This window comes from Dama dama, chromosome 18 (assembly GCF_033118175.1).
Source record: "Dama dama isolate Ldn47 chromosome 18, ASM3311817v1, whole genome shotgun sequence".
Taxonomy (NCBI): domain Eukaryota; kingdom Metazoa; phylum Chordata; class Mammalia; order Artiodactyla; family Cervidae; genus Dama; species Dama dama.
In genome coordinates, this window is record NC_083698.1 from 82,385,862 (window position 1) to 82,413,590 (window position 27,729).

Here is a 27,729-nt window from a genome sequence, read left to right on the forward strand (position 1 = left end):
TTAAGGTAATAAGTGGAATTATATAGTACATATATATGTATATACATATATACACACATACATATCATGCATATGCATTTTCATAAATGTATACGAACACACACATACATAAATGTAAATATTCTTTGGTCATCCCTGTTATGAGGCTACTCTCTGAAATTTTCACAGGTTTTTGATAGCAGTTGTTACAACTGATATTAATTGGAGCATGTTTCACTTTTACATATAGAAGGAAAACTGATGTCTCTTGATTTTCCTTTGTGGTCTGTGTGCCATAGCAGGATTTTAGTCTATTATAAGCTTGTTCATAACATCATAGTTGTTCTTAACTAGTTGAGTTTTTAAGTTAAAGAATTTATCAGAACATTAGATGTTAGATTCTGGATCCTTCCAAGCTACAGGCCATAAAACTTGCCAAAGTATTTCCCAACTTAGAACATTTACAGCTAATGAATATTACTACTCTCATGATGGGCTTCCCTGGTAGCTCAGATGGTAAAGAATCCGCCTGCAATGCAGAAGACCTGGGTTCAATCCCTGGGTTAGGAAGATCCCCTGGAGGAGGGCATGGTAACCTACTCTAGCTTTCTCGCCCGGGGAGTCCCCATGGACAGAACAGCCTGGTGGACGCAGTCCATGGGGTTGCGAAGAGTCAGACGTGACTGAGCGACTAAACACAGGACAGCACTCTCATGATGGCAATATCATTATTTAAAAATAATATTATGACCTGCCTCATGTCCTAGGTGTAGCCATCTTTCCTACTGTTTTTGTTTAGCGTTATTTTGCAAAATCAGATTATTTTTAAATGGAATGTGAGCTGTAAGTGTTATTGAAAGGTGAGTATCAAATTAACTGACCATAGTTTCAGCTGTATCATATGATGCTTTTCCATTGAATGTCGTCCCTCACTGAAGTTCCACATATTGATCCATTCCAAAAATGACATCTTTAGCAGTGCACTGTTGACTATGTTGGCCAATATCGCATGTGAATTGATTAAATATGATATATAAAAATCTCCTCTAGTCCTATTGTGTATTTTAGGTGATGAATTATATTAAAACCATTCATTTAATTTTACTGTCTTGTTTTAATTATACCACTCTAATTTCTGAACATAGTACAATTTCCCAGTCAAAAAAATAATTTTAGCTATTTATGTTGTGCATTTTCTAACTCTCCCTTAAGAAGGGAATGGCAGCCCACTCCAGTATTCTTGCCTGGAGAACTCCATGGACAGCAGAGCCTGGCGGGCTACAGTCCATGGGGTTGCAAAGAGTCTTACATAACTAAGCAACTAACACTTCTTACTCTAGCCACTATGCTAAAAGTTTAGACTATTAAAATTTTTTCTTTCTTATTTTTAAGAAAGAAGCTTATTGCATATGGAAAAATAGATCAAATATCTATTATCTATAGATGTAATTTCTGAGTGATCCTTTTAGACTGAGTCTATATTGGCGCAAAGTACAAAGTTTTTGTATCATTTGTAGCACTTTCACATTTGTACAAAATAAAAAGTATTATAACTTAATTTCTATTTATTCAAAGGATCGGGACACCATTGAACTAATGAGATGCTAGCTTGGACACATCACTTAATCTCCATGGATGTCTCAGTGCCTTAGAGCATTTTGTACATTAATATGTTTTAGTAAAAGGTGGCATTTGATTTGGTATTTTGGTATGATATTAATCTTAAAAATCAAGGGTTAAAACTTAGTTTATCCCATAGTTATTCCAGAAAGTTCTTCATTGAACACCAATTTATGTAGAGTTTCAGCTCTTCCTATTTTTATAAGGAAAATATTGGTTCTCTCCAGAACTCATTCTTTCTGATCAGGAAGACTACAATGGCATTTCAGTCCATGTATTTTTAGTTCATTATTGAAATTACGTTATCTTAAATATTGTTTCTATAGTAAATACATAGCATAAAAGTCTTGATAGCAGTACTGTCCTGTGGTTCAGTGTGATGGTTCCTACAAGATTTGTAAACTTTACAATTTATGTGGCTAATATAGATGCAAGTGTCTTTTCAGTTTGCTGTTTATTTCATGGGTTTTACTAGTACCATTTCATCCTATTGGTCATGTTGTTTCATTACCTAGTGTTGTAATGTACCTTATTGACTTATTCTATTATTATTTTGGATAAGCTGTTTTCTAAAGACTGTACTATTTGTTGCTTCTGTTTAAAAGGAATGACAGAGGTCACGTATAATTGCCCTTATCCTTTCAGTCACAGATTTTAAATATTCTAATCAATATCTGTGAAGTAAAACCCAATCTTCCAAATTGTGCATTTAAAGTTGGCTAATTTGATTAATTCATTGCCTGTGCATTTTAATTACATTTGTTGTGTACAACAGCATCACCATAGTGTCCATTAGATATTATTATAAATTGCTATTTTAAAATAAACGCATAAACTCATGTTCAGAAAAGAATTTAAACTTTTTCAAGGTTAAACTAAAGTGGATATTCTTTTTAAAAACTTTTTTATTTGGTTGTAGCTATAATTATGCTTATTTCTATAATATAGATCTAATTATTATATAGTTAGAGAAGACATTATTTAAGTACATGTCTTAGGGTCTTGATAATCATGTGTATTCAATTTAAATACATAGTGAATTAGATCAATGCATTTTCCTGTTTTGTGTCCTTTTCATTTGTATAACAACTGTCTTTGTTGAATCACTATACATTGTCCTTGTTCAACCTGTACCATACTACACTACAGGTGCTGTTATATAATATTTAAAAAATCACCCTTTAAAAAGATTGCAGTTTACATTGCTTTTGCCTTTTCGCACTGTGAAACTTGGCTTAAAACCTTTGAACAATTAAATAAGCCTTGCTTGCCTACCTACATCAGTGTGACTTTTTTGTTTGTGGAATGTTGAGTAACATGTGTGAGTAACATGCTCTTTTAAAAAATCTAACAAAACCAGAATGACCCATAGGTTTTATTCTGTTATCCCATAAATGTGAATTTTAAGTGTTCAATCAAAAAAATATATTGACAGTCTTCACTACTGAACAGTTTTCACAGCCTTCTTGGAGTCTGTTTTGATGACGTGAGAAGATTTTGTAAACCCCAGTAGTGCCTGAGTCAGGCTGGTGACCACTAAAACATTAGTTATTATTTGCAAGGAAGCAGCAGGCCAAAGAAGGACTTCCCAGGTGACTCAGTGGTAGAGAAGGAGACAAGGATTCAATCTCTGCGTCAGGAAGATCTCTTGGAGAAAGAAATGGAAACCCTCTCCGGTATTCTTGCCTGAAGAATTCCATGGATAGAGGAGCCTGGTGGGCTACAGTCCATGAGGTCACAAAGAGTCAGATACGACTTAGCAACTCAACAATAACAACAACAGGCCAGTGGGGACCCATCCTGAGACCTTCGTCAGTCCGCAGAGTTAGACCTTGAGTGCTGTGAACTCTCAGACCCAAGAGTATGGCTCAGATTCTCCAGGGAGTTAGAAGCAATCTTTTAAAATTATTTTATTTCAGAATTGTTCTGAGGAGTCTCAGCAGAAGATTTCTGCGTTATTTTGGCAGGGCTCTTAAAGTATTCCTGGATAACCCCAGTATTTCAGTCAATTCAAATGATCTGAGTCTAGTAGGAAATCACAATGAAGATCCTTCAAAGTGAGTTTCTACATACCAACATGAAGGCACCCACACCTAATTCACCCATGAGTGTGCCATGAAATAAAAAAAGATCAAAGGGTTTCTTGGACCTGTAGATTCTGCTCCTAAAGCCTGAGGGGGCCTAAAGGAACCTTCTTACATTTTATTGCAGTAAACAGCAAAGCCATTTATAGTAGAACTCACTGATCCCAGTACTCGTAGACAGTATGATTAAGTAGAATTATGTATTTTAGCTTAATGGGAATTATAATCTATATAGTTAAGTTATGCTTTGATTAAAGGATAACAATTAATGAAATGCAGTACACACAGAGTCCTGAAAGAAAAAATTTGTCCTCAAAGTGATAATTATATACACTCCACCCCGACCCTGACAATTAATAAGAGAATCACCTTTGATCATTAAAAGTATGTTAAGTTAGATGAAGTTAGACCATTTTTTAAAACACTTCTGTAAGCAAGTTGGAGAGAATGGACTCTCATTGAAATGTTTTTCTGTAGCTTCTTAACAGAATAAAATCTACTGTATAATATATATGTATATCTCAAAATAATTATTTGACTATGATTTGCCCTTATTAACATTAAAGTATTTTAAAAGTACATGAAAAGCTGTAACTCCATATAAAAATATTTTTAATAAAATTATGTATTGTCCCATATGCTGAAATTGGAGATTTTTACATGCATGAACTTCTCTAATTGTAGTTTTTAGAAAATCATACTAAAGGTTCTTTTTATTTCTCTCTCACAGTTCAGTTGAATCCTATTTTTAAATTCATATATTGGTTTCCTTGGAGGTTATAGAGACACAGTTGTATCACACTATTGAAATCATTTTCATTTTAAAAAGTAAAGACTAAATGGCATGAAAAACAGGGTGAGTAAAGGGTTTCACAGTGACAAAAATAGAAAAAGGAGAACACTAAAGATCCAAATGAAAGTTGTCAGATTCTTTTATCGTTAGTTTTAACAAGAAAATAATAATAATTGAGAGTTAAAATTTAAGATATGTTTGTTCACAGTGACTATTTTCATTTTTATAGCACCAAAAATTGTTCAGGGTAAGTAACTTTAAAATTAACAAGTCAATAGTATTAATTTTATCTAAAACCTCATGGGGGCCGGGCTTCTATATTTTACTTGAATTCTCTTCTAAATAAAATTCAAGCATATTACTGTACTTTATATTTTTACATTTCTTAGTAACTAGAAGTTTTATTGTGAAAATAAACCCAAGACAATCTATATGATAAAGCAGGCCTGGATTTGATAAATACTTAATGTTAGTTCATTTATGCCTTTGAAAATTCTGTAGAACATGCATTTCCTTTGAGGATCTACAGAGGTGTAAAAAAAAATAGGACATAAGCAGCTTTAGGATAGTGAAAAGCATAAACTTCAGAGATGGAATAGATTCTCTAAAATAATAAGAATAAGAAGGCTATGTTTGTAATAATGCTCAAGCCCTAATAGTTACCCTATCTTCTGTCTCCCTGATGCAACTTGGATGAAGAGTGAGGACAAGTGGTCCTCAAGCCCATCTGTAACTTGGCAGAGGGCCTAGATTCCTTGTTGGAGAGAGAGAACTATTAGTAGCTCCTAATCTTTTCTAACATTTACTGATGGGTCTTGTTTTAGGATTGAGCTATCCTTAGACTCGGCTTCCCTGGTAGTTCAGCTGATAAAGAATCCGCCTGCAATGCAGGAGACCCTGGTTCGATTCCTGGATCTGGAAGATCCCCTGGAGAAGGGATAGGCTACCCACCCCAGTATTCATGGGCTTTCCTGGTGGCTCAGATGGTAAAGAATCCGCCTGCAGTGTGGGAGACCTGGGTTTGATCCCTGGGTTGGGAAGATCCCCTGGAAGAGGGTATGGCAACCCAGTCCAGTATTCTTGCCTGGAGAATCCCCATGGACAGGCTACAGTCCATGGGGTCGCAAAGAGTCAGACACAACTGAGCGACTAAGCACAGCACAGCAACATGAAATATGCTGATTCTGTCCAGTTAGGAAAGTCAGACTTAGATGATCCTGGTCCTTACAGTCTTTTCATAAGCAGTGTTAGTTGAGTATCCCTGGGAAGAAGTCATGGGAATCACTCTGATGTGTCCTTCCTGCTGCCAATCCAGGCTGGACCTGCTATAAAACATTCTCGTTTTACCTGGGACAGTACCTTATGTACAAATACGTATGAGCCCAAATCCGAAGAGTAAAAAGAACTATTTGGGACTTGCCTGGTGGGGCAATAGTTAGGAATTTTCCTGCCAATCCAGGGAATGTGGGTTTGATCTCTGGTCCAGGAAGATTCCAGATGCTGCTGAGCAAAGTCCACATGTAATAACTACCAAGTCCACGCTCTAGAGCCCCTGCTCTGCAACAAGAGAAGTCCATGCAGCGCAACTATAGTATAGCCTCTGCTCACCACAACTACGGAAAGCCCCTCACACAGCAACTGAAGACCCTGCACCGCCAGAAATTAATTAATTTTTAAAAAATAACTATTTGACCTTCAGTCAGAAGAAGACCTTAAGGAATAAATAGCTGAATAAGAATATCTGTCACTTATCCCCTGGCATTTTCCCAACTATGCTTTTATCAGCAGTAAGTCTGCACTGATGAAAAATTACTTGGGTTTCTTTGCACCCAGTATTATCAGTCTAACTGTCTTCTTTTCCTTCTTAGTTTCAATCACAGTTGGGGTGGAAATAGGGAAAGGAGTTGGAATGGAGGATAGAAATCAAGGTTCTGAGTGCAGTTTACAAAGTGCTGTGTTATGTAATGTTCAGTAGTCTCGAAAACTTAAATTTGAAATTTTCTTTGAGCAATTCTGTATTTTCCAGTATTATTTTTTTTCCTTTTCTCTTTTTCCATCCAAAAGTAGACCAATAAAGCTGAAATAGTTGAATAAAAATGTTAATAATTTTGTTTTTAATTTTGTAGAACTTGACCTCTTTCCCGAATTAATTGGAACTGAAGAAATAATCAAGGTATCATAGCTATTTTTTATTCAAGTGCTTAAATATTAAAAAGTCTATTTTGAATTATTGGTTAGGTTTCAGATGTTGCATTAATAAAAAGTTCATGTTGCATGCATGATTCATTGGTTGTAGGATTAGTTGCTGAGCTTTGTAGATTAATGTATAATTAATAACATGATTTTTATGAAGAAGTTGGAAGACACTTTAATTGGTATAGTTTTTAAAAAGAGATAGGAAAGGTTTGTTGATAATTAGAAAAATGATGAACTTTAAAAATAATGATAGCTATGAACTGTAGCTGCAAATTGGAACTTTTTCATTTTCTAAATGTTTCTAACAAACTAAAGTAATATTTAAGCAATTCATAATGTTGCTACAGCTTATTTTTGACTAACTTAACCAGTGATTGATAGATTGATAATAAATGTGAGCCAAAATATAAAGTGTATATATTCTTTTGCCCATTTAATTTGATTATTTTTGTTTGAACTGCGCATATTATAAAGTCTGTTGCCAACACAAGGCCCTTTAAGTAAATGGGCCTTTAAGGATTTTTACAAATTTTAACATTGTCTTAATTTTTGAAATAGAAAATGACTGTTTGTATCTGTATTTCATCCTAAGCCCAAATATGCTATTCATCAAAACTGAGATAATATGTTAAATCCAGGTTTTCTATTGTTAATGGTAGTATGAATGTGTCCATTAGTACATATATGTGTATGAGCTGATAACTTGTGAAAATGTAATATTCTTATCTAGCAGTAAATAGTGGTTAGGTTGTGTTTTCACATGAACCATTACCTCAGTGATTTTTTATCTTATGGCAGTTCTCTCTTACAAAAGACTATTTTAGCAAAATGAGCAGTCCACATTTCATCAAGAGTTCACAACAGAATTCAGCTAAGCATATCTGTGTGTGTGTATGATGTGTGTCAAACACCCTTCCAGTTGTAGACTGCAGACTTGTGTCCTCACATGGTGGAGAAGAGCAGAAGAAGCAACCTTTCATGACTCAATATAAAGGCACTAATCCCATTCATGAGGCTTCCACCTATGACCTCATTTAATACTAATGACTCCCCAAGGCCCCAATTCCTAAGACTGTCACTTTGAGAGGGTAGGGTTTCAGTATGTGAATTTAAAGGGGACACAAACACAGTTCATAAAACTATTCACGTTCATCAATTCATGCAGGAATGAATGATAGAAGTTGGCTAACACCTGGAATGTATCAGTAATGGTTTTAAACCTGAATAAGGGTTTCCCTGGTGGCTCAGTGGTAAAGAATATGCCTTCCAATGCAGGAGATGCAGGTTCAGTCCCTGGATCGGGAAGATCCCCTGGAGAAGGAAATGGCAACCCACTCCAGTATTCTTGCCTGGGCAATCCCATGGACAGAGGAGCCTGGCAGGTTACAATCCATGGTGTTGCAAAAGAGTCAGACATGACTGAGCAACTAAACAACAACAACAACGTGGAAATGAATAGTTTGGGGAATGTTCCTCAAGTTTTCTTCCAATAGGAATGTCTGACTTTGAAAGACAAATTATCTCCAGCACAATCAAGACTTTTCAATAAAAAATTTTAATAGATATCATAAAGGATAACAGGTGTGATCCATATCAAAACCATAGAGGAGGAAGGTTTCACAATAACTTAATAAGACTTTATGGGAAACAGTGTCCATTAAAATATTTGTATTTTCATATATGTACAAAGTAATCATAGAACATGAATCTTATGTTCTTCTTGAATCATTGACATGAGACAGTGTGACCCCATAGAGATGTACAAGACTTAGTTGGGTGGATTAATGAAAGGTCCATCACCTTCATCAGATTCTAAGAATCTCATAGTGATGAAAGGGAAATTTGTGTTTTGTGTGTGTATAGTTTTTATTCCCCAAAAATGTAACAGAATAAAGGGTGACTGGCATTATGTTTTAAGAACAATGTTATAGAAGTCTACATAGCTTATAGTAGGAGGATGATAAAGGAGGTTTGTGTGGGATAATAAGCAAAGAGGAAGAGAAGTAATGTTACGTGGAATTTGAAAGAAATTGTCAGATCAGGGACTTCTAGTCTCTGGTGATCCAGTGGTTGAGACTCCATACTTCCAATACAGGGGACACGGATTCAATTCCTGGCCAGGGAACTAAGATCCCACATGCTGCACAACGAAGATTTAAAAAAAAAAAAAAAAAAAAAAACTTACCAAAAAATAAAGGTTCTAAAGAAAAGAAATTGTCAGAGGATATAGAGAAGATAGATGACGTGTGTTTTGGGAACTTTACTGTGAAGAAAAGGGGAGAGGTAAAATGAATACTAGGCGTTGAATTAGAGATTTTCCATTATGCTCCTTTTAAATAGGAGAGATCTGGGTTTGAGCTGGTAAGAATGATCCATTTAAGAAAGCAAAATTGAAAATACAAAATGGAGGGGAATAGTTGTGTTCAATTCCTGAGAGGATGATAGAGAATGGATTAGAACACAAATGCAAAAACTAGAAAGGAAGTAGAACAACCACTCTCAGTTACAACAGGATGAGAAGAGCAAAGGTGGATTTGGTTGGTCCTGGTGGGTTTTGATGTTTTAATGCTAGGAAGAGTTGAGCTTTTGTCTGGTGGCTTCTACTGCCTCTGTTATCAGGAAAACCATCTGCTGAGAAGGAGGAGAGAAGAAAATGGAGGTTTGAATAGAGCAGAGCGAAGTTTAAAAGTCTTGGTAAGAGGGTAAGAGTGTGGTGTGATACCAGAAAACTGGCAAGTATCCAGATTTACAAAAGTGAGAATTCAGAAACTACATATTGCTAAGGTTAACACTGATCCTCATCAAAACTCTGGATCAGATTATAAAGCAAATGTTTGTAAGAACTTCCAAGGAAAGAAGAGTGTTTTCCACCAAGAGTGAGTCGAGGCAAACTGTTCTTATTTCGTTTTGTGTGACGTTTTGGGGCTTGAAGAGGAGGGGAATATTTATTCAGGAAATTATTTGGTAAAATCTCCTAGTTGTCCTTGTGAACATGGCATCAATCAGAATGCAAAATCTTATCAAGAAATACCACTAGGGAAGAAATGGATCTGGGGAATCTAAGAGAATATCCATTTTAGCATTGATACAATCCAGAGCATTAATGCTGACTCACTTCTCAGGGTTGTCGCATATGCCTTAAGATTTAAAAAAAAAAAAACTTTAAACCAACAGAATAATTAAGCTGTAGATAACAATGCAGTCATTAAGCTTGAAGTCTTGTGTTTCATACGTATAGCTTTCCGTGTGTCTGAGACAAAAGCTCATGAGCACACATGGCTTAAGATTCAGATTCTTCCTACTGATATTGGTCAGGTTCTCACTGACCAATTTGTACTTGGTCATTTTTTTCTTTTTTTCAAGGAGCATGACCTTAAAAGATCCAGTGCTACAAAACTGACAATTTCATGTCCCATGTGAACAAAAAATATCATATCTTAATATGTTTGGCAATTCAATGTTTTAAACATATGATTAGACATATTATAATATGTACAGTTTAAATAAAAAGAAACCATGGGTTTTGGTTAACATCTAGCCAGATCACTCCTGGGCCATCATAGTAACTAAGTGCCCATGAGAGACCGGGTCATCTGAATGGTATTTCTAAAGGAAACACAAAATTAAATGACTAGAACTAGGACCATATTTTGACCAGTTGTTAAAAATGTCTGTCTAGGTTTAAGATGAACTCCTAGGGAAAAGTATTTAAAACAAAAACGAACAAAAGCGAAAACCTCTTCCAGTCTTAAACTTTCCTGTTAGGATAGCTTTAAAATTGTGATGTATTCAAATACATACAAATAGTCTGAATATACAACTACTTTGATCTTTGAAATAAGTTGTTTCATTGCCATTTTACATTACTGCTGCTGCTAAGTCGCTTCAGTCGTGTCTGATTCTGTGCGACCCCATAGATGGCAGCCCACCAGGCTCCCCTGTCCCTGGGATTCTTCAGGCAAGAACACTGGAGTGGGTGGCCATTTCTTTCTCCAGTGCGTGAAAGTGAAAAGTGAAAGTGAAGTCGCTCAGTCATGTCCGACTCATAGGGACCCCATGACCTGCAGCCTACCAGGCTCCTCTGTCCATGGGATTTTTCAGGCAGGAGTACTGGAGTGGGGCACCATTGCATTACAAGAAGCTAATTATTATTTAACGTGTTGCCAGAGGAACTGAACAGAGAAATATAAACACAAGAAAATAAATACCATGTTAAATAACACTCTCAGTAATTACCACTACACCGTGTCTTCTTTTCAAAGCTGTGATATCTATTAATTACTTCCATAAAGTAAAATTTTAAAAAGCAGCCATAGATAAGATATTTTCATTGAGTTGAATTACTCTCCCTCAAGGGTAGATAATACTGGTTACGAGATAGAGCTGTGTCTTCTAAGGGGGTGGTGCTTTATGAGAAGTATCCAAAATCCCATAAGTGAAGAATCACAGTGTAATGCAGTTTTTTATTAAGATTTCATGGAAAGGAAATGGCAACCCACTCCAGTATTCTTGCTTGGAAAAGTCCATGGACAGAGGAGCCTGGAGGGCTGCAGTCCATGGGGTTACATGACTGAGCACGCATGCATGAGAAGAGTGGAGGGAGATGGGTTGGTAGCAATAAAATGGTAGAACTAAAAAAAAATTCATTTTTTCTAATTTGCTTATATCCCATTAAATCTTACTTGCTTTTCAAAGGAAGAAGAAGAGGGAAAGGACATGGAAGGAGACACTGTTGTGAATCCTGGTAGAGACGGTGCCACAAACCAGATCAGGAGAAAGGAACCCCAGATTTCTACCACAACAAATTACAACCGAGTGGGGACCAAATACAACGAGGCCAAGACTAACCGCTCCCCAGCAAGAGGAAGTGGGTTCTCTGGAAAGAGTGATATTCCCAACACGTCTTTAGATTCCACTTCCCAGCCAGTCACTGAATTAGACCCAGAAAAAGACGTTCTTTCGACTTCACGGACTGTGACCCAGCCTCCCCCTCTCACTCTGGCAGGCACTTCAGCCTCTTCAAGTGACGGCTCTAAAACCATTCTCCGATTTCCACAGATGAACTTGTCCGGGACGGTGGAATATTCAGATACAGTGTCTACGACGGAATCGCAAGAGGTATCTACTGATATCAGTGAGGAAGAGAGTTTATTGACCAGTTTCAAGCTCGATCCAGGAGCCGATGATTCTTCCGGCTCCAGTCCCGCAACTTCCGCTGTGCCATTCGTCTCCGAGAACACATCCCCTGGCAAGGTATTATTTCCTTCAGAAAACCCAGAGGCCGTCACATACGATGTCTTTATCCCAGAATCTGCGAGAAATGCTTCAGAAGATTCAGCCTCCTCAGGTTCGGAAGAATCTCTCAAGGATCCTTCCGTTGATGGAAATATGTGGTTTCCTAGTACGACAGACGTGACGACGATGCCCGATGTCGGGTCAGGTAAAGAGAGCTTTCTCCAGACTAATTCCACCGACGTGGATAGTGACGAATCTGAGAAGACAACAGAATCCTCTCCTCCAGGCCCACTGCCGTCACAGGGCCCCTCGGTCTCAGATGTGCGAATGCCACAGTATTCTACCTTTGCACACTTCCCCACTGAGGTGACACCTCACGCTTTTACTCCGTCCTCCGGACAACACCATTCGGTCCCCACCGTCAACGTGGTACACGCGCAGACAACTCAACCTGTGTACAATGGTGAGGCACCTCTCCAACCTTCCTACAGTAGTGAAGTCTTTCCTCTAGTCACCCCCTTGTTGCTTGACAACCAGACCCTCAACACTACCCCTGCTGCTTCAAGTAGTGATTGGGCCTTGCATGCTACACCTGTATTTCCCAGTGTCGGTGTGTCCTTCGAATCCATCCTGTCTTCCTCTGATGGTGCGCCTTTGCTCCCATTTTCCTCCGCTTCCTCCAGTAGTGAATTGCTTCACCGTGTGTATACGATCTCTCAGATCCTTCCGCAAGTTACTGCAGCTCTTGAGAGCGATCGGGGGTCCCTGCATGTTTCTCTGCCGGTGGCTGGGGGTGATTTGCTATTAGAGCCCAGCCTTGCTCCGTATTCTGATGCCATGTCGCATCAGATCACTACGCGTGCTGCTTCGGAGACCTTGGAATTTGGTGCTAGCAAGCCTGCTGTCCTTTATCAAACGCTTGTGTTTTCTCCAGCTGAAGCATCCAGCAGTGATGTCCTGATGCATGCACGTTCTTCAGGGCCTGAACCTTCTTATGCCTTAACTAATGAGGAGGGCTCCCAACACCTCTTCAGGGTTTCTGACAGTTCTGCGGTACCTGGGCGTGATTCTGTTCAGGGTTCCTTATCTAGCAGCCCTAGTCAACACCTACCGATGCCCGAGTCTCCCTTAGTAACCCCAAGCGCATCGTTGCTGCAGCCCACTCAGGGCCTCTCAGGTGACGGGGAGTGGTCTGGAGCCTCCTCTGATAGTGAATTTTTTGTGCCTGACACAGATGGTCTGACAGCCCTTAATATGTCTTCACCCGTTTCTGTAGCTGAGTTTACATATCCAACCTCTATGTCTGGGGACGATAACAAGCTACTTTCTAAAAGTGACACCATACACGGAGAGGAGACAGAACGCCACATTTCTTCTTTCAGTGACCTGGTTTACCCCTCTGAAAGCACAGTCATGCCTGACCTGTATGACCATGTAAATACATTGAATGCCTCTTTACAAGAATCCTCTGCTTCCACTTCTAGCCCAGAGGGCATCCTCCCAGAGCTTCTTGCTTTAACTGCCACTAAGGTTTATGATCATGAGATTAGTCAAATTCCAGAAAATAACTTTCCGGTTCAGTCTTCACATGCTGTATTTCAAGCATTTGGTGACACTTCGCTTAAATCTGCGCTTAGTGCACACTCAGAGCCAGCATCCTCTGACCCTACTTCTAGTGAAATGTTATCTCCTTCAACTCAGCTCTTAGTTTATGAGCCCTCAGCTTCTTTTAGTACTGAAGTATTGCTGCAACCTTCCTTTCAGGCTTCTCGTGTTGACTTGTTGCTTAAAACTGATCTGCCAGCTCTGCCTAGTGACCCAATAGTGGTTGAAACCCCCAAGGTTGAGCACATTAGTTCTACAGTATCACATCTCGTGGCATCCAATGCCGCTTCAAGGGAAAATACGCTGCACTCTCCATCTGTGCCAATCTCTGATGTATCACCTACTCCTAATATGCACGCTGCTTCACCTCAAGCTTTAACCATTTCTTATGCAAGTGAGAAATATTCTGAACCAGTTTTGCATAAAAGCAAAAGTTCCCACCAAACAGTACCTTCATTGTCCAGTAATGATGAGTTGTTCCCAACTGCCAATTTGGAGCTTAACCAGGTCTTTCCTCCAGAAGGAAGGCATGCATTTGCGACTCCTGTTTTATCAGTTGTACCACCAGATATGCTTATAAGTAAGCTTGTTTATTCTGATGAAGTCTTCACCTCCACCAAGGGCCCTGTCACCGATGAGGTACTGGCTGGTATTCCTACAGTTGTTTCTGATCCAGTTGTAACTGCTGATCCTTCTGTCCCTTTAGGAAATGTGTATGTTTCCATTTCAGCCATTTCTCCAAACAAGGATGGTTCTGTAACCACAACCGAGTTGCTGTTTCCTTCTAGAACAACTTCTGAGCCAATTCAAAGTGCCCGATCTGATGCCAGTTTGGTGGGTGGTGGTGACGATGGTGATATTGATGATTATGGTGATGATGATTATGATGACAGAGATAAAGATGGCTTATCTATCAATCGGTGTATGTCATGCTTCTCCTATAGAGAATCACAGGAAAAGGTAATGAATGACTCAGACACCCAGCAGAACAGTTCTGTGGATCAGAATAACCCAATCTCATATGCACTATCTGAGAATTCTGAAGAAGGGAATAAAATCACAGGTGTTATATCAGACAATCAGACTGATATGGACAGAAGTCCTGATAAATCACCACCAACAAATGTGCCAGCCCGGAAGCACAATGATGGAAAACAGGAAAATGATGTTCAGACTCACAATGCCCTGCTTCCTTTCAGCCCAGAATCTAAAGCTTGGGCAGTTCTTACAAGTGATGAAGAGAGTGGATCAGGGCAAGGTGCCTCAGATAGCCTTAATGATAACGAGACTTCCACAGATTTCAGTTTTCCTGATATTAATGAAAAAGATGGTGATGGGGTACTGGAAACAGGTGACTCAGAAATAACTCCTGGATCCCCACAGTCCTCAACACCGACTATTACTAGCGGGCATTCAGAAGTGTTCAACATTTCAGAGGCAGGTTAGTTATGGATCCAAGGGATAGATGTAATGGCTTTCTGCCTCAAAAAATAAAAAAGAAAAGAAAAAGGAAAATCTTGGAAAGAGATATTTGGTAAAATGGCCTTCATTTTTAAAAGTCAGGATATTTATAAATCAATTTACAGGTTTTAAAATTTGATTTTTTTATTATTTCAAAGAAATACTGAATGTGTTTTCATCCTTAAATTAACTCTCTCCAAAACAGATAAGATGATTTATATTGTCAATTTTTTCGTATTCTGCAAGATGCCTGTTACACGTGAGAGCAATTATGTGTACATAATACATTTTTAGTACACTGCTTTTTAAATAATAGATTGGAGTGTATTTTGGATGATTTTAGTTTTAATATTTATGCATATTCTAAATTACATTGCCAACTAAATCTATTGAATTACAAACTCTGATATAATATGACATATGCGTCTCCCTCTGACCCACCCAGTGGAAAGGAGTTAGATGTTTTGGACATCCACATCAGATTGGGGGCTTTAGAAAAATGTTCTGTTGCTAAGTTTTGAAAGCTTAATGGTAAGGTTTTTTTTTTTTTAAGATTTTAATTTTTTAAGAATGTCTCTTTGATTACCTTAATGTTGCCTAAAGAGGGCAGTGTGAACTAACAAAATACCTTCTACTTTATACTTGTTACATACCTTTCTAAGAAGTTAAAATAATGGCCATTAATATGCATAGTATGTATAGGTATTGTATGACAAGGTGTACAACACAAGAACATTTTCTGTAGAAATGCATTTCATTTGTTAATGTATTTTATGCAAACTAATTTATAGCCAGATGTTTCTTCCAGGAGATTGCTTGCAGCGTATATAATACAGATGTTTGCTTTAGATGCCAGTGTGGGGGGTGGTGCAGAGAGGGGAAATTCAGTGCCATTAAGAATATGAAATACTAGGTAATTTCATTGCCTTGATCTTAAGTTTTATAATTTGCTTTTTTTACATTTTAAGGCATTTTTAAAAAATGAACAATGAAAAATAGTTAAATCTCAACAGTGAGTCAAAAGATAAGGTAACATCTTGCACTCTTATTGTGTAAAAGTAGGTATTTAAAATCCAGAACATAGATACCAATCTTATTAGGATAATAAGATTTTTCCTCTTTGTTATTTCCTTTCCTTGAATGAGTTATGTACTTTTCCTTCAGTGCAGCAGCAATTAAAAGCGTGTACATTTTGATAGAGAAGTTTTTCTACATTCTGATTTGATACCTGCTTATCATTGCATTCCAGTTTTCAACACTTAAACTCTATTATGTGAAAATAAGTAATGAATTCATGGGTCACCATATTCATTAGTACTGCCTTATATATGAATTGTTATCTGGCTTCAATTATAGTTTTTTTTTTGTTTTTTCATTTTTATTAGATTGATTTAAAAAGAAAACATCAGGAATGCATCCATTTTTCTATCTTATTATATAGTGACATCATCTATATGTTATTGCTAGATTATTCTGTTCTGGAAAGACTATATACTGTAAAATGTCAAACCTGGAATTACTGACTAAAATTACTGCATTTTCTCGTCAATGCACTAATTAGATTTATTTAATTTGAGGATGTTTTCCTATTGATGGGGAGAAAACAATATGAATATATCATCTAACAGCATCAAGTAGTATAATTGATGACATAAATAAGATCATATAGGTGAAAATTCTTGCCTGCTTTTAAAACATATCTAAAAAATCATATGTAGTTTGTCTTATCCAATAATTGAAAATGCCTCTATATCAAATGCATATAGACTAATTCTGAAACTTACCATTTTATTACCTATTTCTAGAATGTAGAATAATTTATAAGACATGCTTCTCAAAATAATATAGATAAGACAGATATTAGTACCTGCAACTTATGAATGCATAGACTGAGTCCTAAAGATACTAGATTGCTTGATCTAGGTCACACAGAAAGTTAATAAAAATAACTCAGACTAGAAACATGTGTCATTGGTGTCTGTCTCTTAGAGACTACATTTTCATGATTGAGAACAATAGCATATATATATAAATATATATAATGCTTAATTTGTAAACTAATATTATTCTTATTTCTTTAATTCCTGATCATTAGCACTTTCTTGCCTTATCACTTATGTAACTCATATATACTACAGAGCCATATCCAAACATATTTTAGTGTCAACTAATGAATATAAAAAGCAGTATAACTAGTTGCTCTTCATTATAGTATACAAAGCAGCCAGTTGATTGTTTTTACTTTCATGTGATATCTCATATAAAATATTTAAGTTTTAATATATGAAATTATCTTGGCTTTATCATTCTAATTCCCTAATTAAAAGGTTTGTTTTAAAATCAGACATTCCAAAGAACTTATGAGTAAAGTCTACATATAAGACTCTGTGTGTGCATGTGTGTGTATAATGCATGTATATAGTATGCATGATATATATATATTGTACTTTGTTACATATTTTGTGTTATATATCTGACATATGTATCACATATTTGATCAGACATATATCATATATATGTATGTACATATATATAAGTGAGATGTGTGCACATCTAAATACATACATACATATATATATATATATATATACACATACAACTATGTGCCTACTGCAGTGAATATTTGTGGTCATTGAAGACTAGTGAAATTATATAAACTCACTTTGTATGTAAGTTAATGTACATCATTGGTTCTTAAACTTTAATGTGGATCAAAATCTCCCAGAGGGCTTGTTAAAACATCGATTTCTGGGTTTTACCCACAGAGTTTCTTTTTCAGTAGATTTGGGATGGTTGGAGAAAGGCCCCAAATATACATTTCTAACAAGTTTCAGGTGATGCCAATGCCACTATTTTGGGGGACTTACTTCAAGAATGACTGAAATAGATAATAATACTAACCTTCATTTGTAATTTCTAGGTACCAGAGACTTTGCTAAGTGGATTATTTCCTTTATTAACCACAAACTTTCTATTGTAACAATAGAAAAAAAATGGGAAGACAATTGTGTACAAAACAAAATGCTTTCCTAAATTTCATAAAGCAATACCAGTGCATTCAGACTCGGTTTATTTAGGCTTCTGAATGAGTCTCCCCACAGTAGGTAATGACCAGAGTGTATGATTAATGTAATAGAAGGCGAAGTTTAGCCTTCTTTCATAAGGATATTGACTACAGCTTAAGGATCGGTTGACTTACAATATTCCCACTTTTTATACAGTTTCATTATTTCCAGTCACAACTTTGAATTCTATTTTTTTTTCTCACAAATGCTTCTGTAATTATAAAAATACACATCTTGGAATATTTTGTTGCCACTTACAAGCCTTTGATGCATTTCCTATATGTGGATTAAATTCTTGACCCTTTCTGCATCACCTCTCTTTACAGAAGGAATCTATCATTTTAACTTCTCACATTCTCTCCAGTTAGACATATTTCAGTGCTCTATTTATGAATCTGTGACTGTCAAATTTATCCTCAGATATTTTCCATTAAATTGATAGTATTTTCAATTAAATTAATTCCCATTGTCTATCGCTAAGAGTAAGGTACTTATTTTACCAAGGTACTTTTATACCAAATGTACCATCTATGTTGGAAGCAAGGTAGACTCTGATGAGGAATTTAAACTTAGTTACTCCGGAGATCCTACAGGTGGACAGGATAAGGACTGTTGCTCTGTAGCAGTGTCAACTTGTTGTAGCATCCTGTTAGGGTTCTGCGGTACAGTCATCTTGGTTTCCCACTGCACACACCTCAAAGTAGAAGGGAGGAATTGTGACTGGTCACTGACACTCTGAAGTTCTGAAACTTTTTTTAACAACTTAGATAGCTTTGGTTGCAGTGATTTTGAAAGTTCTAGAACAAAAATGTACCTGATTTGTCACAAGAAATAGTTATTTGCTATCTTCTGAAATAACCCAAGGACAGAATTTAGACTTTTTCATAATTTACACTTGGGTATTTAAAAAGAATGTCTTAGATCTGTGCGTTCCTTCAATTCACATGCAAAGATATTTTTATTTTTGATAGAGAAAAACAGTTGGCAAGAAGGGAATTCAAAATAACATGTCTAAATTTTAAACAGTTTGCTAGATTGAAGGGTTATCTTAATGTAAGAAGAGTTATCGTAAGAGTCTCTCTTTATGAAATTATTAATTGCTCCTATTTGTTTACCTAACTATGGGATGAAAAATATTTCTACTACAATTCATTTTGGGAAATCAAGATTATATATGGTAATTCAATAAGTAGCATTGCTTTTCTGGATCATTTTTATTAAAAACTGATTAGTTTTTATTTTAATACTTTAGTTTCCCTTTCACAAGCTTTTCAAGGCAATATTATGCTTCCTGGTTACCAATCTTTGTTGGATGTTATAGTTCCTCAGCTCTGATAGCCTGACTTACTTTTTATCTCTTTTTCTATGAGTTTGTTTGGTTTTGAAGTATAGTTGACCTATAACACCATTTTAGTTCTTGTTGCACAACAGTGATTTGATACTTCTGAACATTTCAAATTGATCACCACAATAAGTCTAGTTACCATAAAGATATTGCATAATTATTGACTAAATTCCCCACACTGTATATTTCACACCTATGACTCGTTTGTTTTGCAACTGCCTTACTTTTTAAGCTTTGGGTCAGAGAAATTTTAAAGGTAAGCAACAGCGAGAAGATTGCAGTTATTCGGTTGAAAAATGTTGTACTTTTTCCTCAAGCTTAAATATCAACTTTCTCAATTTTCTCTGACTACAGAGGCCAGTAATAGTAGCCATGAGTCTCGTATTGGTCTAGCTGAGGGGCTGGAATCCGAGAAGAAGGCAGTTATACCCCTTGTGATCGTGTCGGCCCTGACTTTTATCTGTCTAGTGGTTCTTGTGGGTATTCTCATCTACTGGAGGTAAGTTGAATGTTTTAGATGTGTATTTCATAGAGCTCAGATTTTACCTTTGTTTTACCTGAATGTTCTTCAAAACATACTCAAAATTCACTTTACTTGAGAGCTACTGCTAATTTATCCAGATAACTCTGAGTAAGAAGAATTTGTGAATCCAAGGACATAATAATAAAAGATCTGACTGTTCTTCATACTTCTGTCAAACAATTAAAGGTAAAATGGAGGAACTTTGACTTCAGTTAATACTTAGTACAGTATTTTGACAGTTTTACTTTCATATTAATCTAATAAACTTTCCAATGTTACCATAGCATCTAAGGTTCTCAGTTAAATGCTCGAGCTTTTATAACTTTAAAAGTTATTATTTTGGAAAACATGGTTTTTGATACAGTGAAAAATATTTTTATAGCTGTGGATTTTGTACAAGATACATATCAACTGCATGCTAATACAAAAAATGATAACTCCTACACAAAAGTAAAAATCAAGCATTAAAATAGAATACAATTTGAAGATAAAGTAAATGACTATATTAAGAGGAATGGGATTTTAAATTCATTATTGTTTGCCTTGAGGGTGAGATATAACTTCATTCTTATCAATAACCTATTGAAACTTTTAAAAGGTAAGGAACATTGCACCTATCATAAGCTTCTGATCTTACAGCAAACAGAATACAGTGCAAATTTATGTTTACTAGGGATGTAATATAAATCAGTATAACTGCTATAACCGTGTCTGTTGGAAAGCAAGGACTTTATGATGATATAGGGAAACCTATCTAAACCAAGAAAGGGCATAACTTAGTACTTCATCCTTTTGTTTTAAAAGAGAGTTTTGTTCAGAAGATGTATACTCCATTTCCTTAGTTTAGCAACATCTGTCTATAAGTTGATCGTCACCACTCTTTGTGTTATTCCAAAGTATCTTTTCTTAGTTTATTAAAAAATATTTAGTATGTTTACTGACTGTTTCCCATGTGCTCAGTAGAGTGTGAAATACTGTGGGAGCATATAAAAAAAGGAATGAGTGGAGAGTCACCACTGCTTATTGAAGAGAAAGAGTTTTCTGTGCAAAAATGTGTAAAATATTACACAGAAGTGTATGCACGGCAGCTGAAATCTCTTAATGCTAAGAGTACTCAGAGAAAAAGGGAGCTTGATGGGCCAGAATGGGCAGCAAAAATGAGAAATGTCGAGCTTGAGCTGGATAGGATTCACAAAGAGGAGCTAAAGAAGTGTTCCAGGCAGGGTCCCCACGGGTAGGAAGACTGGAAAGGAGGGATGAGCTGTGTGTGTCTGAGACTGTGGGGTTGGATCATCTAGCTGCGTGTGGTTGTATATTGGTTGACTAAGGTAGACTGTTTCCATGAGCAGCCATATTTCATATCTGACTTCTTTTACAGATCAGAGTAGACTGCAGACTATAGAGAACAGATCATGCTTTTGTTATCATGAATGGGTTAGGAGTTTGTTGTGTCCATAACATCATGCAAACAAAACTGCTTTCTTTAATGATTCCTGTAATCACCAGTGCCTCTTGACAGAAGACTTCATGTTTAGTGGAGTACCACCAGCACAGTACCTAATGCGTAAATGTTTGCTCAGCAAGAATTCATATTGCTTTTCTTCCTACTCCCCATGGGACTTGTTGGCCAGACTTCTTACCAACACTGATGTCATGTTTGTTCAGATTACTGTTTTATATAGTAAGCTAATTTTCCCTGCCAAGTCAGTTTTTTAAGCTAATGGGAATTGAAGTTAGACAAATATAAAATAGGGTAGGAAATGGGATCATATTCTACTTCATAATAGTGTTAGAATAAATTTCAGTTAAAGTGTTAGATAGTTTATAGTTAAAAGGTTGAAGTAATTAGAATGAGTTTTTTATTGTTGCTTAATATTCCAAGTTTATTTTCTACAAAATTGAAAATCGGTGCCTTATTTAATATGATTTGAGATTTCTTGGTTAAGTCAAGTCTGGAGTGGTTCATATCTTCTGTTATTAGTAAGTCATTCCATCTGTACTTATGTGGATAAAAAAAGATGAAATTGTAAGTTGAAAAATACTAATTTGACCTTAGTCCATGAAATGTTTCTGTTTTCCTTACAAATAACACTTGTATAATTTGAGTACATAGTGTTAGTTTAAAATATGAACACTCTTAGAGTTTTATCTATATATTTTATATCTAACAATCAAATGTCCTGATAAAATTTGTTACTCTTATTTATCCATGTACAAATTTAATGTAACTGTCCAACTCACAGCCATTTGAAGTTAATTCACTCCTAAATGTAACTTTTTAAATCAGTGAGAGGAATGCACTAGGAGTACTGTTTGCTAAACTACAAAATGACGATGGTAGTGCATTCTTCACGGTTTGTCTGAATTATTCGCGTTCTAGGGTAGCTACATGTCTGAGCAACATGGTTTCATTCACCAGTATGGAAACATTTTAGACCTTTGTGCAAACTATAGCCTGTAGAAAGGTTTAAAAATCTAATGACATACCAAGAGTCCCAATATTAATAGTAACATTGTCCTTATAAGTTTTTCCAGTTTATATATTAAAACACTTTTCTAACCTAATTCTGTAGGAGAAAAAATAATCACAAATGGTATGATAAATCCTCTCTTTTGCCTAATTTACCTAACTCAAAGTGGTCTCTTATGTTTGGTATAAACCTTAAAAGAAAGCATGCCATAGCAGGAAGACAGAACAAATCAGAGGTGATAAAATCTGGGTCTCTTTTCCAGTTCTGCCCAACATTTATGATATGGCTTTGGGCAAGTCACTCACCCATCTAGGAATTAGTGTCCTCTTTTTACTATTTGGGGGCGAGATCATCTCTTAGATGGGAGTCAGACTTTCTTCAGGGTTTCTGTGATGAATACAGCATAATGAATATTGTTTCATATTTGTATAAGGATCCAAAAACTTGAATAATAATTATACATTTCTAGCTTTTAATTCCAAATACTGTGATGAAAAGGTGTAAATTAAATAATCAGATTAACGTTGATTGATAGGACCTCTGTCTCCAAGTTTAAAACAGTCATCACTTTTTCGTTCATGGCTGAGTGATAATTAGCAGGAGACGCAGTTATCAACACTTAGCACATAGACGTGAAGACACTCACTGCTGATACAGACCAGATGGACCACAGATACCAAATCTTGTCATACATTAAATAATACGCCTTGAAATTATTTTCCAGATGTTTTAAGGTATAATTTACATGAGCCAAATCATAAGTTTCCAAGACACACAATTATTTCCAAAAGAATAGCTTCGAAAAGTTCTTTTTAAAGATGACAAAGAGGAAATTTTGGAGAGATTTTTTTAATAGTTAGAATCTAAAAAATACCAAAAATGTGTTCAAATAAAGAGCAATCCATCAAAAGCAATATAGAACAGAGTTTTCCATAGGCACCCTTGTTCTGACTGGGGAGAGTGGGAAGAGAAGCAATATGATTTTTCTCTTGATATTAAATTTAAATGTGTGGGTCTTTGGTAGCTACCATCCAGCATGGAGGACTCCCAATGCCATGCTACCTTTTATGTAGAATGTCACTTCCTAGGTAAGACAGCGCCAGAAAGGGTTCCTAAGCCACATACAGATGCTCTTCATCCAGAAGGAATCCTGTACTATTTTAATTTTCATTGTTTCCTACTTTTAAGCTTATTGGTATGATATATAAGATTCTTTTGTTACTTGTTAATGCAAGTAACATTACTGGACCACTTATTTTCTAAAACCAACAAATGTTTGATTACATAGCTGAAAAGAGCTGGTATTTACTACAAAGGCATATTAGCAACATTTTAAACCTTGGTACCGATATGTCTTAATTTGCCTTTTCCTATTGTAAGAGATGTTGCCTTCTTCCCATTCTCTCAGATACATCCTCTGTCTAGGCATCTATCCATCCTTCCATCCACCCATCAATCCATCTTTCTCTAGCTGAATATTCTACCTCTTCCTCCCAAATGTTTTGAAATTTTAAGTTAATCTCATTTGAGGCTCCGGTAGGCAAGAGAGTCTAGGATGCAGCTGTATACACTATGGTTGGTGGAATTCTACTGGAAATCCATCTAATCATTCAACATTTAATACCTATTGTACTCCTGGCATTGTATTTAAAATTGGGTCTACATAAATCAAAAGACATGGCCCCATCTTTAAAATATGTATGTAATGAGGATAAAGGCCCCAAACAAATATACTACAAAATAATCACTTTTACCACCAATTAATTAAAATATTTAAAATAAATTGAAGGTCATTCTTGGATTAATTAAGCATATTTTTCAAAGCAATCTTTTTAAACAAGAGTGTGAATGAGAGTTTGTGTTCATTATAATAGAAATAGAAACTGGAGTGCAAGAATCTGCTTAAGAAGTGAGAGGCTGTTCCACAAAGCAGATGCCACTGAGCTGTCTTTTAAAAGGAAATATTTGCATGACACATTAGTGATCGAGGCATTTTGGTCAGAAGAAGAACCATGTTTAAAGCAGGGAGAAGAAATAACTGAGTTAGAGCAGGCAAGACATGTTCAGTGATCTACAACACGTTTGTGTTTTGGACATAAACTTCAAGGAGAAAAGCCGAAAAAGGTTGGGACCACAGATAGGTAGGGTTTAGGTATTTAAAGATTTGGATACTACACTCTAAAAATCTGTAAGGTACAGAACTAAAGCCAGTATGTCAAAGTAAAAGGGAAATATGTTTGAGGCTCAATGTAAGAAAAATATCAACAGTAAGAGGCGTAACATTGGAACGGGAGGGTCTCCTCTTTGGATACCATTTGGAGATTGGTACCCAAGGGATTGATTTTCGGGTTAGTATAGGAAATGTGTAGTAGCTAAAGATGATTCACAAAGAAGTAAGCTCCTTGTCACTGAAGGATTCAAACTGAATCCTTTTTATATGTCAGAGATGCTGGGGGAAGGACTCTGGTATTAGCTGTGATATTGCACTAGGTCCCTTAAGGTATTAAATATTTTACAACTTTAAGATTCATTGAAAAATAAAGAAAAGCCCTTTCAGCTGACTTTTGCAACCATATTTTAAAGGAATCAAAGAGATTTTTAATTCTGTGATCTTAAAAGCAAGTATCAAATCCAGTGTCTCCCTATCAGTGGGGCAGAAGATACTACATCTGTGGTTGCACAGATGACCCACACTTTCCTGAAGTTTCTGCTCCAGACTGGTGTCATTTCTGCTCAGATGTGGACTTTCAATAGAATAGAATCTTCATCTTGAGACCTGTGGCCCTCCTCTTTCCCATTTCTCATTACTCTGCCAGGCTTTCTCCACTTTCCAGCCTGTGAACCTTGCTTGGGGTCCCTTTGCCCCACATCGTAGTTGATGGTACATGCACTTGTCTTCCTCCTACATCACTTCTTCTCTGTTAAAGACATTCATGTGTTCTGTCAGTTATCTATACTCTCACAGGTTTGATAATAATTATACTATCACAGCAGATAGCTATTTTTTTGCTGTGCACATCGTTACCTTTGGATTTTTTAAACTTGTGACATTACAGTTATAAATAAACTATATAATTTTGTACTATTAATACCTATGGCAGTGAATTCATTGAACAAATATTCCAGAGCACCTATAACATGCCAGACATTATTACGAGGACTAACACTACATTAAGACCAAGTGTCTTGCCTTTTGTTGGGCTTCACAGGTTGCTCAGTGGTAAAGAATCTGCCTGCCAGTGCAGGAGACACAGGAGATGTGGCTTCAATCCTTGGGTCAGTAAGATCCCCTGGAGAAGGAAATGGCAAACCACTCCAGTATTCTTGCCTGGAAAATTCCATGAACAGAGGAGCCTGGTGGGTCACAGGCCATGGGGCTGCAAAGAGTCAGACACGACTGAGCACACATATGCATCTTTGCTTTTGGGGGACTTACATTGTGGTGAGGGAGGACCAACTAAAATTATGAAAGATGAATAAACAAATATATGAATAAAGTACTTCAGAGAGTGCTAAGTGCCATAAAGCAAACAAAAAAGGGGCAGAATAGTGACTTAGCCAGAGGGGATGGTAGTTTTATTAATAGCTTAGGGGGTCAGAGAAGGACTGTCAGAGGAAGTGGCATTTGAGCCAATGTGTAAATGATGGGAAAGAGGCAAGTGGCCAGAGGGAACACCAAGAATCACAACCCTGGGATAACATTACAGGACTTCTTGGAAGGAGAAAGGGATGACCAGTGTGTTAGAGCATGGTGGTTGCAGAAGAAGAAGTAAGAGATGAGACTGCTGGTGGGGGTATGGAGGGGGAAACCAGGTCACAGAGGGTCTAACCATCCTTGCGGAAATAATGGAATATCATTCTTATTCCAGTGGGGAACCACTGAAGAATTTTATGCAGGAAACTGATTTTGAAAGAAAATATCCCAATTGAATTGTGTCATATAAGAACAAATGTTAAAGTTCATTAGGATAAACACCTTGTTGCTTGGATTTTTCAAATGAAAAATGAGATTGGCATTTTCACTCAAACAGATCTTTCCATTTAAACTTAACCACTCATGAGTAATGCTTCAAATAAATTAAATGACCCACATCAAAGAGTGTCATTAGCAGTTTTAATTATCTACAATTTTTAATTAACGATAGTTTGCATTAGTTTATAGCAGCAGTTGGTTCTTTGCTCTTCTCAATAGTTTGCATGAGCTCTCACCAGATGTTACTCTTATTATCTAAATGAAAATAGATTCAGATGACCTTGCAGGTCATAGTTGTGGTTGATTCCAAATATATTCATTCTCAAAACCCTCATCAAGGCTAGCATCTGTTGGAGAGAAAATCACCCCTGTTTTTGGTTACATGCTCATTATTTCTTCACTTTGTTTTGTCATTACAGCATTGTCATACTTGTGATATAAAGCTGTCTTTTTTCACCGAAATGTTACCATAGTGGAAATAAGCTTCTACCTGGTCATTACTTGCTGCCTTTTGCTAGCAGCTGAATAGCCTCATTTAAACGGCATGGTCCTCTAAATATTGAGTGAAAAATAGCTTTGGATAGGCTATCTTTTCCACTCTGATCCTGTCCAAAGTGGCAGGACATCCTGGTATACAGCAATAGTGGAAGAGTAGCTAGGGTATTGAGGTATCCTGCTCCTTGGCACCAGCTGCAAGTTCAAGTGTTACCTTTGCTTATAGCATGTCTGATACCTGCTCGCTCTTCTGCATCTGGTACAGGTAAAACTGAGATAAATTTGGAGGCTGTAAAATTCTTTAATACCTGTGTTTTGTAAAAGTAGATGATAGATTTCCACTTATGTTTTTTAATTCTGAAGATTTCTGTCACAATTTTTAAGCATCTCAGAAGTTGTCTTCTTGTCCATTCCAGCTAGTAGTATAAATTTCTTTCTTTTCTTTCCAGAAAATGTTTCCAGACTGCACATTTTTATTTAGAGGACAGTACGTCCCCTCGAGTAATATCCACACCTCCAACACCTATCTTTCCAATTTCAGGTAATAGCTTAAAGTGTGACCCTGAGTAGCTGGTATGTTAAATGAAAAGCATGATGTTGGAAGGTTTGTCCTTATTGAAGTACTTTGCAAATGCTATAATGTAGATTAGTAAATGTCTGTGTTGCCTAAAATATTATGTATCTAGGCATTCAGGTTTTTAACTTGTTAATTTTGAACATTCTTAACCATACAGGTGATGTGACAAAATAATTTATAGTTGTTCAGATGTTGTATGTTAAAGAACATAAATATTTATAGCAATAATATATTAATAAGGAATAATGCTGACTTTCAGTCATTTCAGTTACTTTAGTGGATATCTAAACACCAAAAGTGAGACTAA

At 36.4% G+C, this 27,729-nt stretch overlaps 1 protein-coding gene across 3 annotated transcripts in view; it reads left to right on the top strand.

Moving 5' to 3' along the window:
• Positions 1-27,729, top strand: part of PTPRZ1 (protein tyrosine phosphatase receptor type Z1) — a 192,537-nt gene that overhangs the window by 130,898 nt on the left and 33,910 nt on the right. For 2 of the 3 annotated variants that reach the window (XM_061166388.1, XM_061166389.1), the window contains exons 11-14: positions 6,603-6,649; positions 11,368-12,370; positions 19,738-19,882; positions 27,295-27,386. In XM_061166388.1, the coding sequence (XP_061022371.1) occupies positions 6,603-6,649; positions 11,368-12,370; positions 19,738-19,882; positions 27,295-27,386 (1,287 nt within the window). Of the gene's footprint in view, positions 1-6,602; positions 6,650-11,367; positions 14,954-19,737; positions 19,883-27,294; positions 27,387-27,729 lie in introns of all 3 variants that reach the window. The other variant, XM_061166387.1, reaches the window with a different exon arrangement.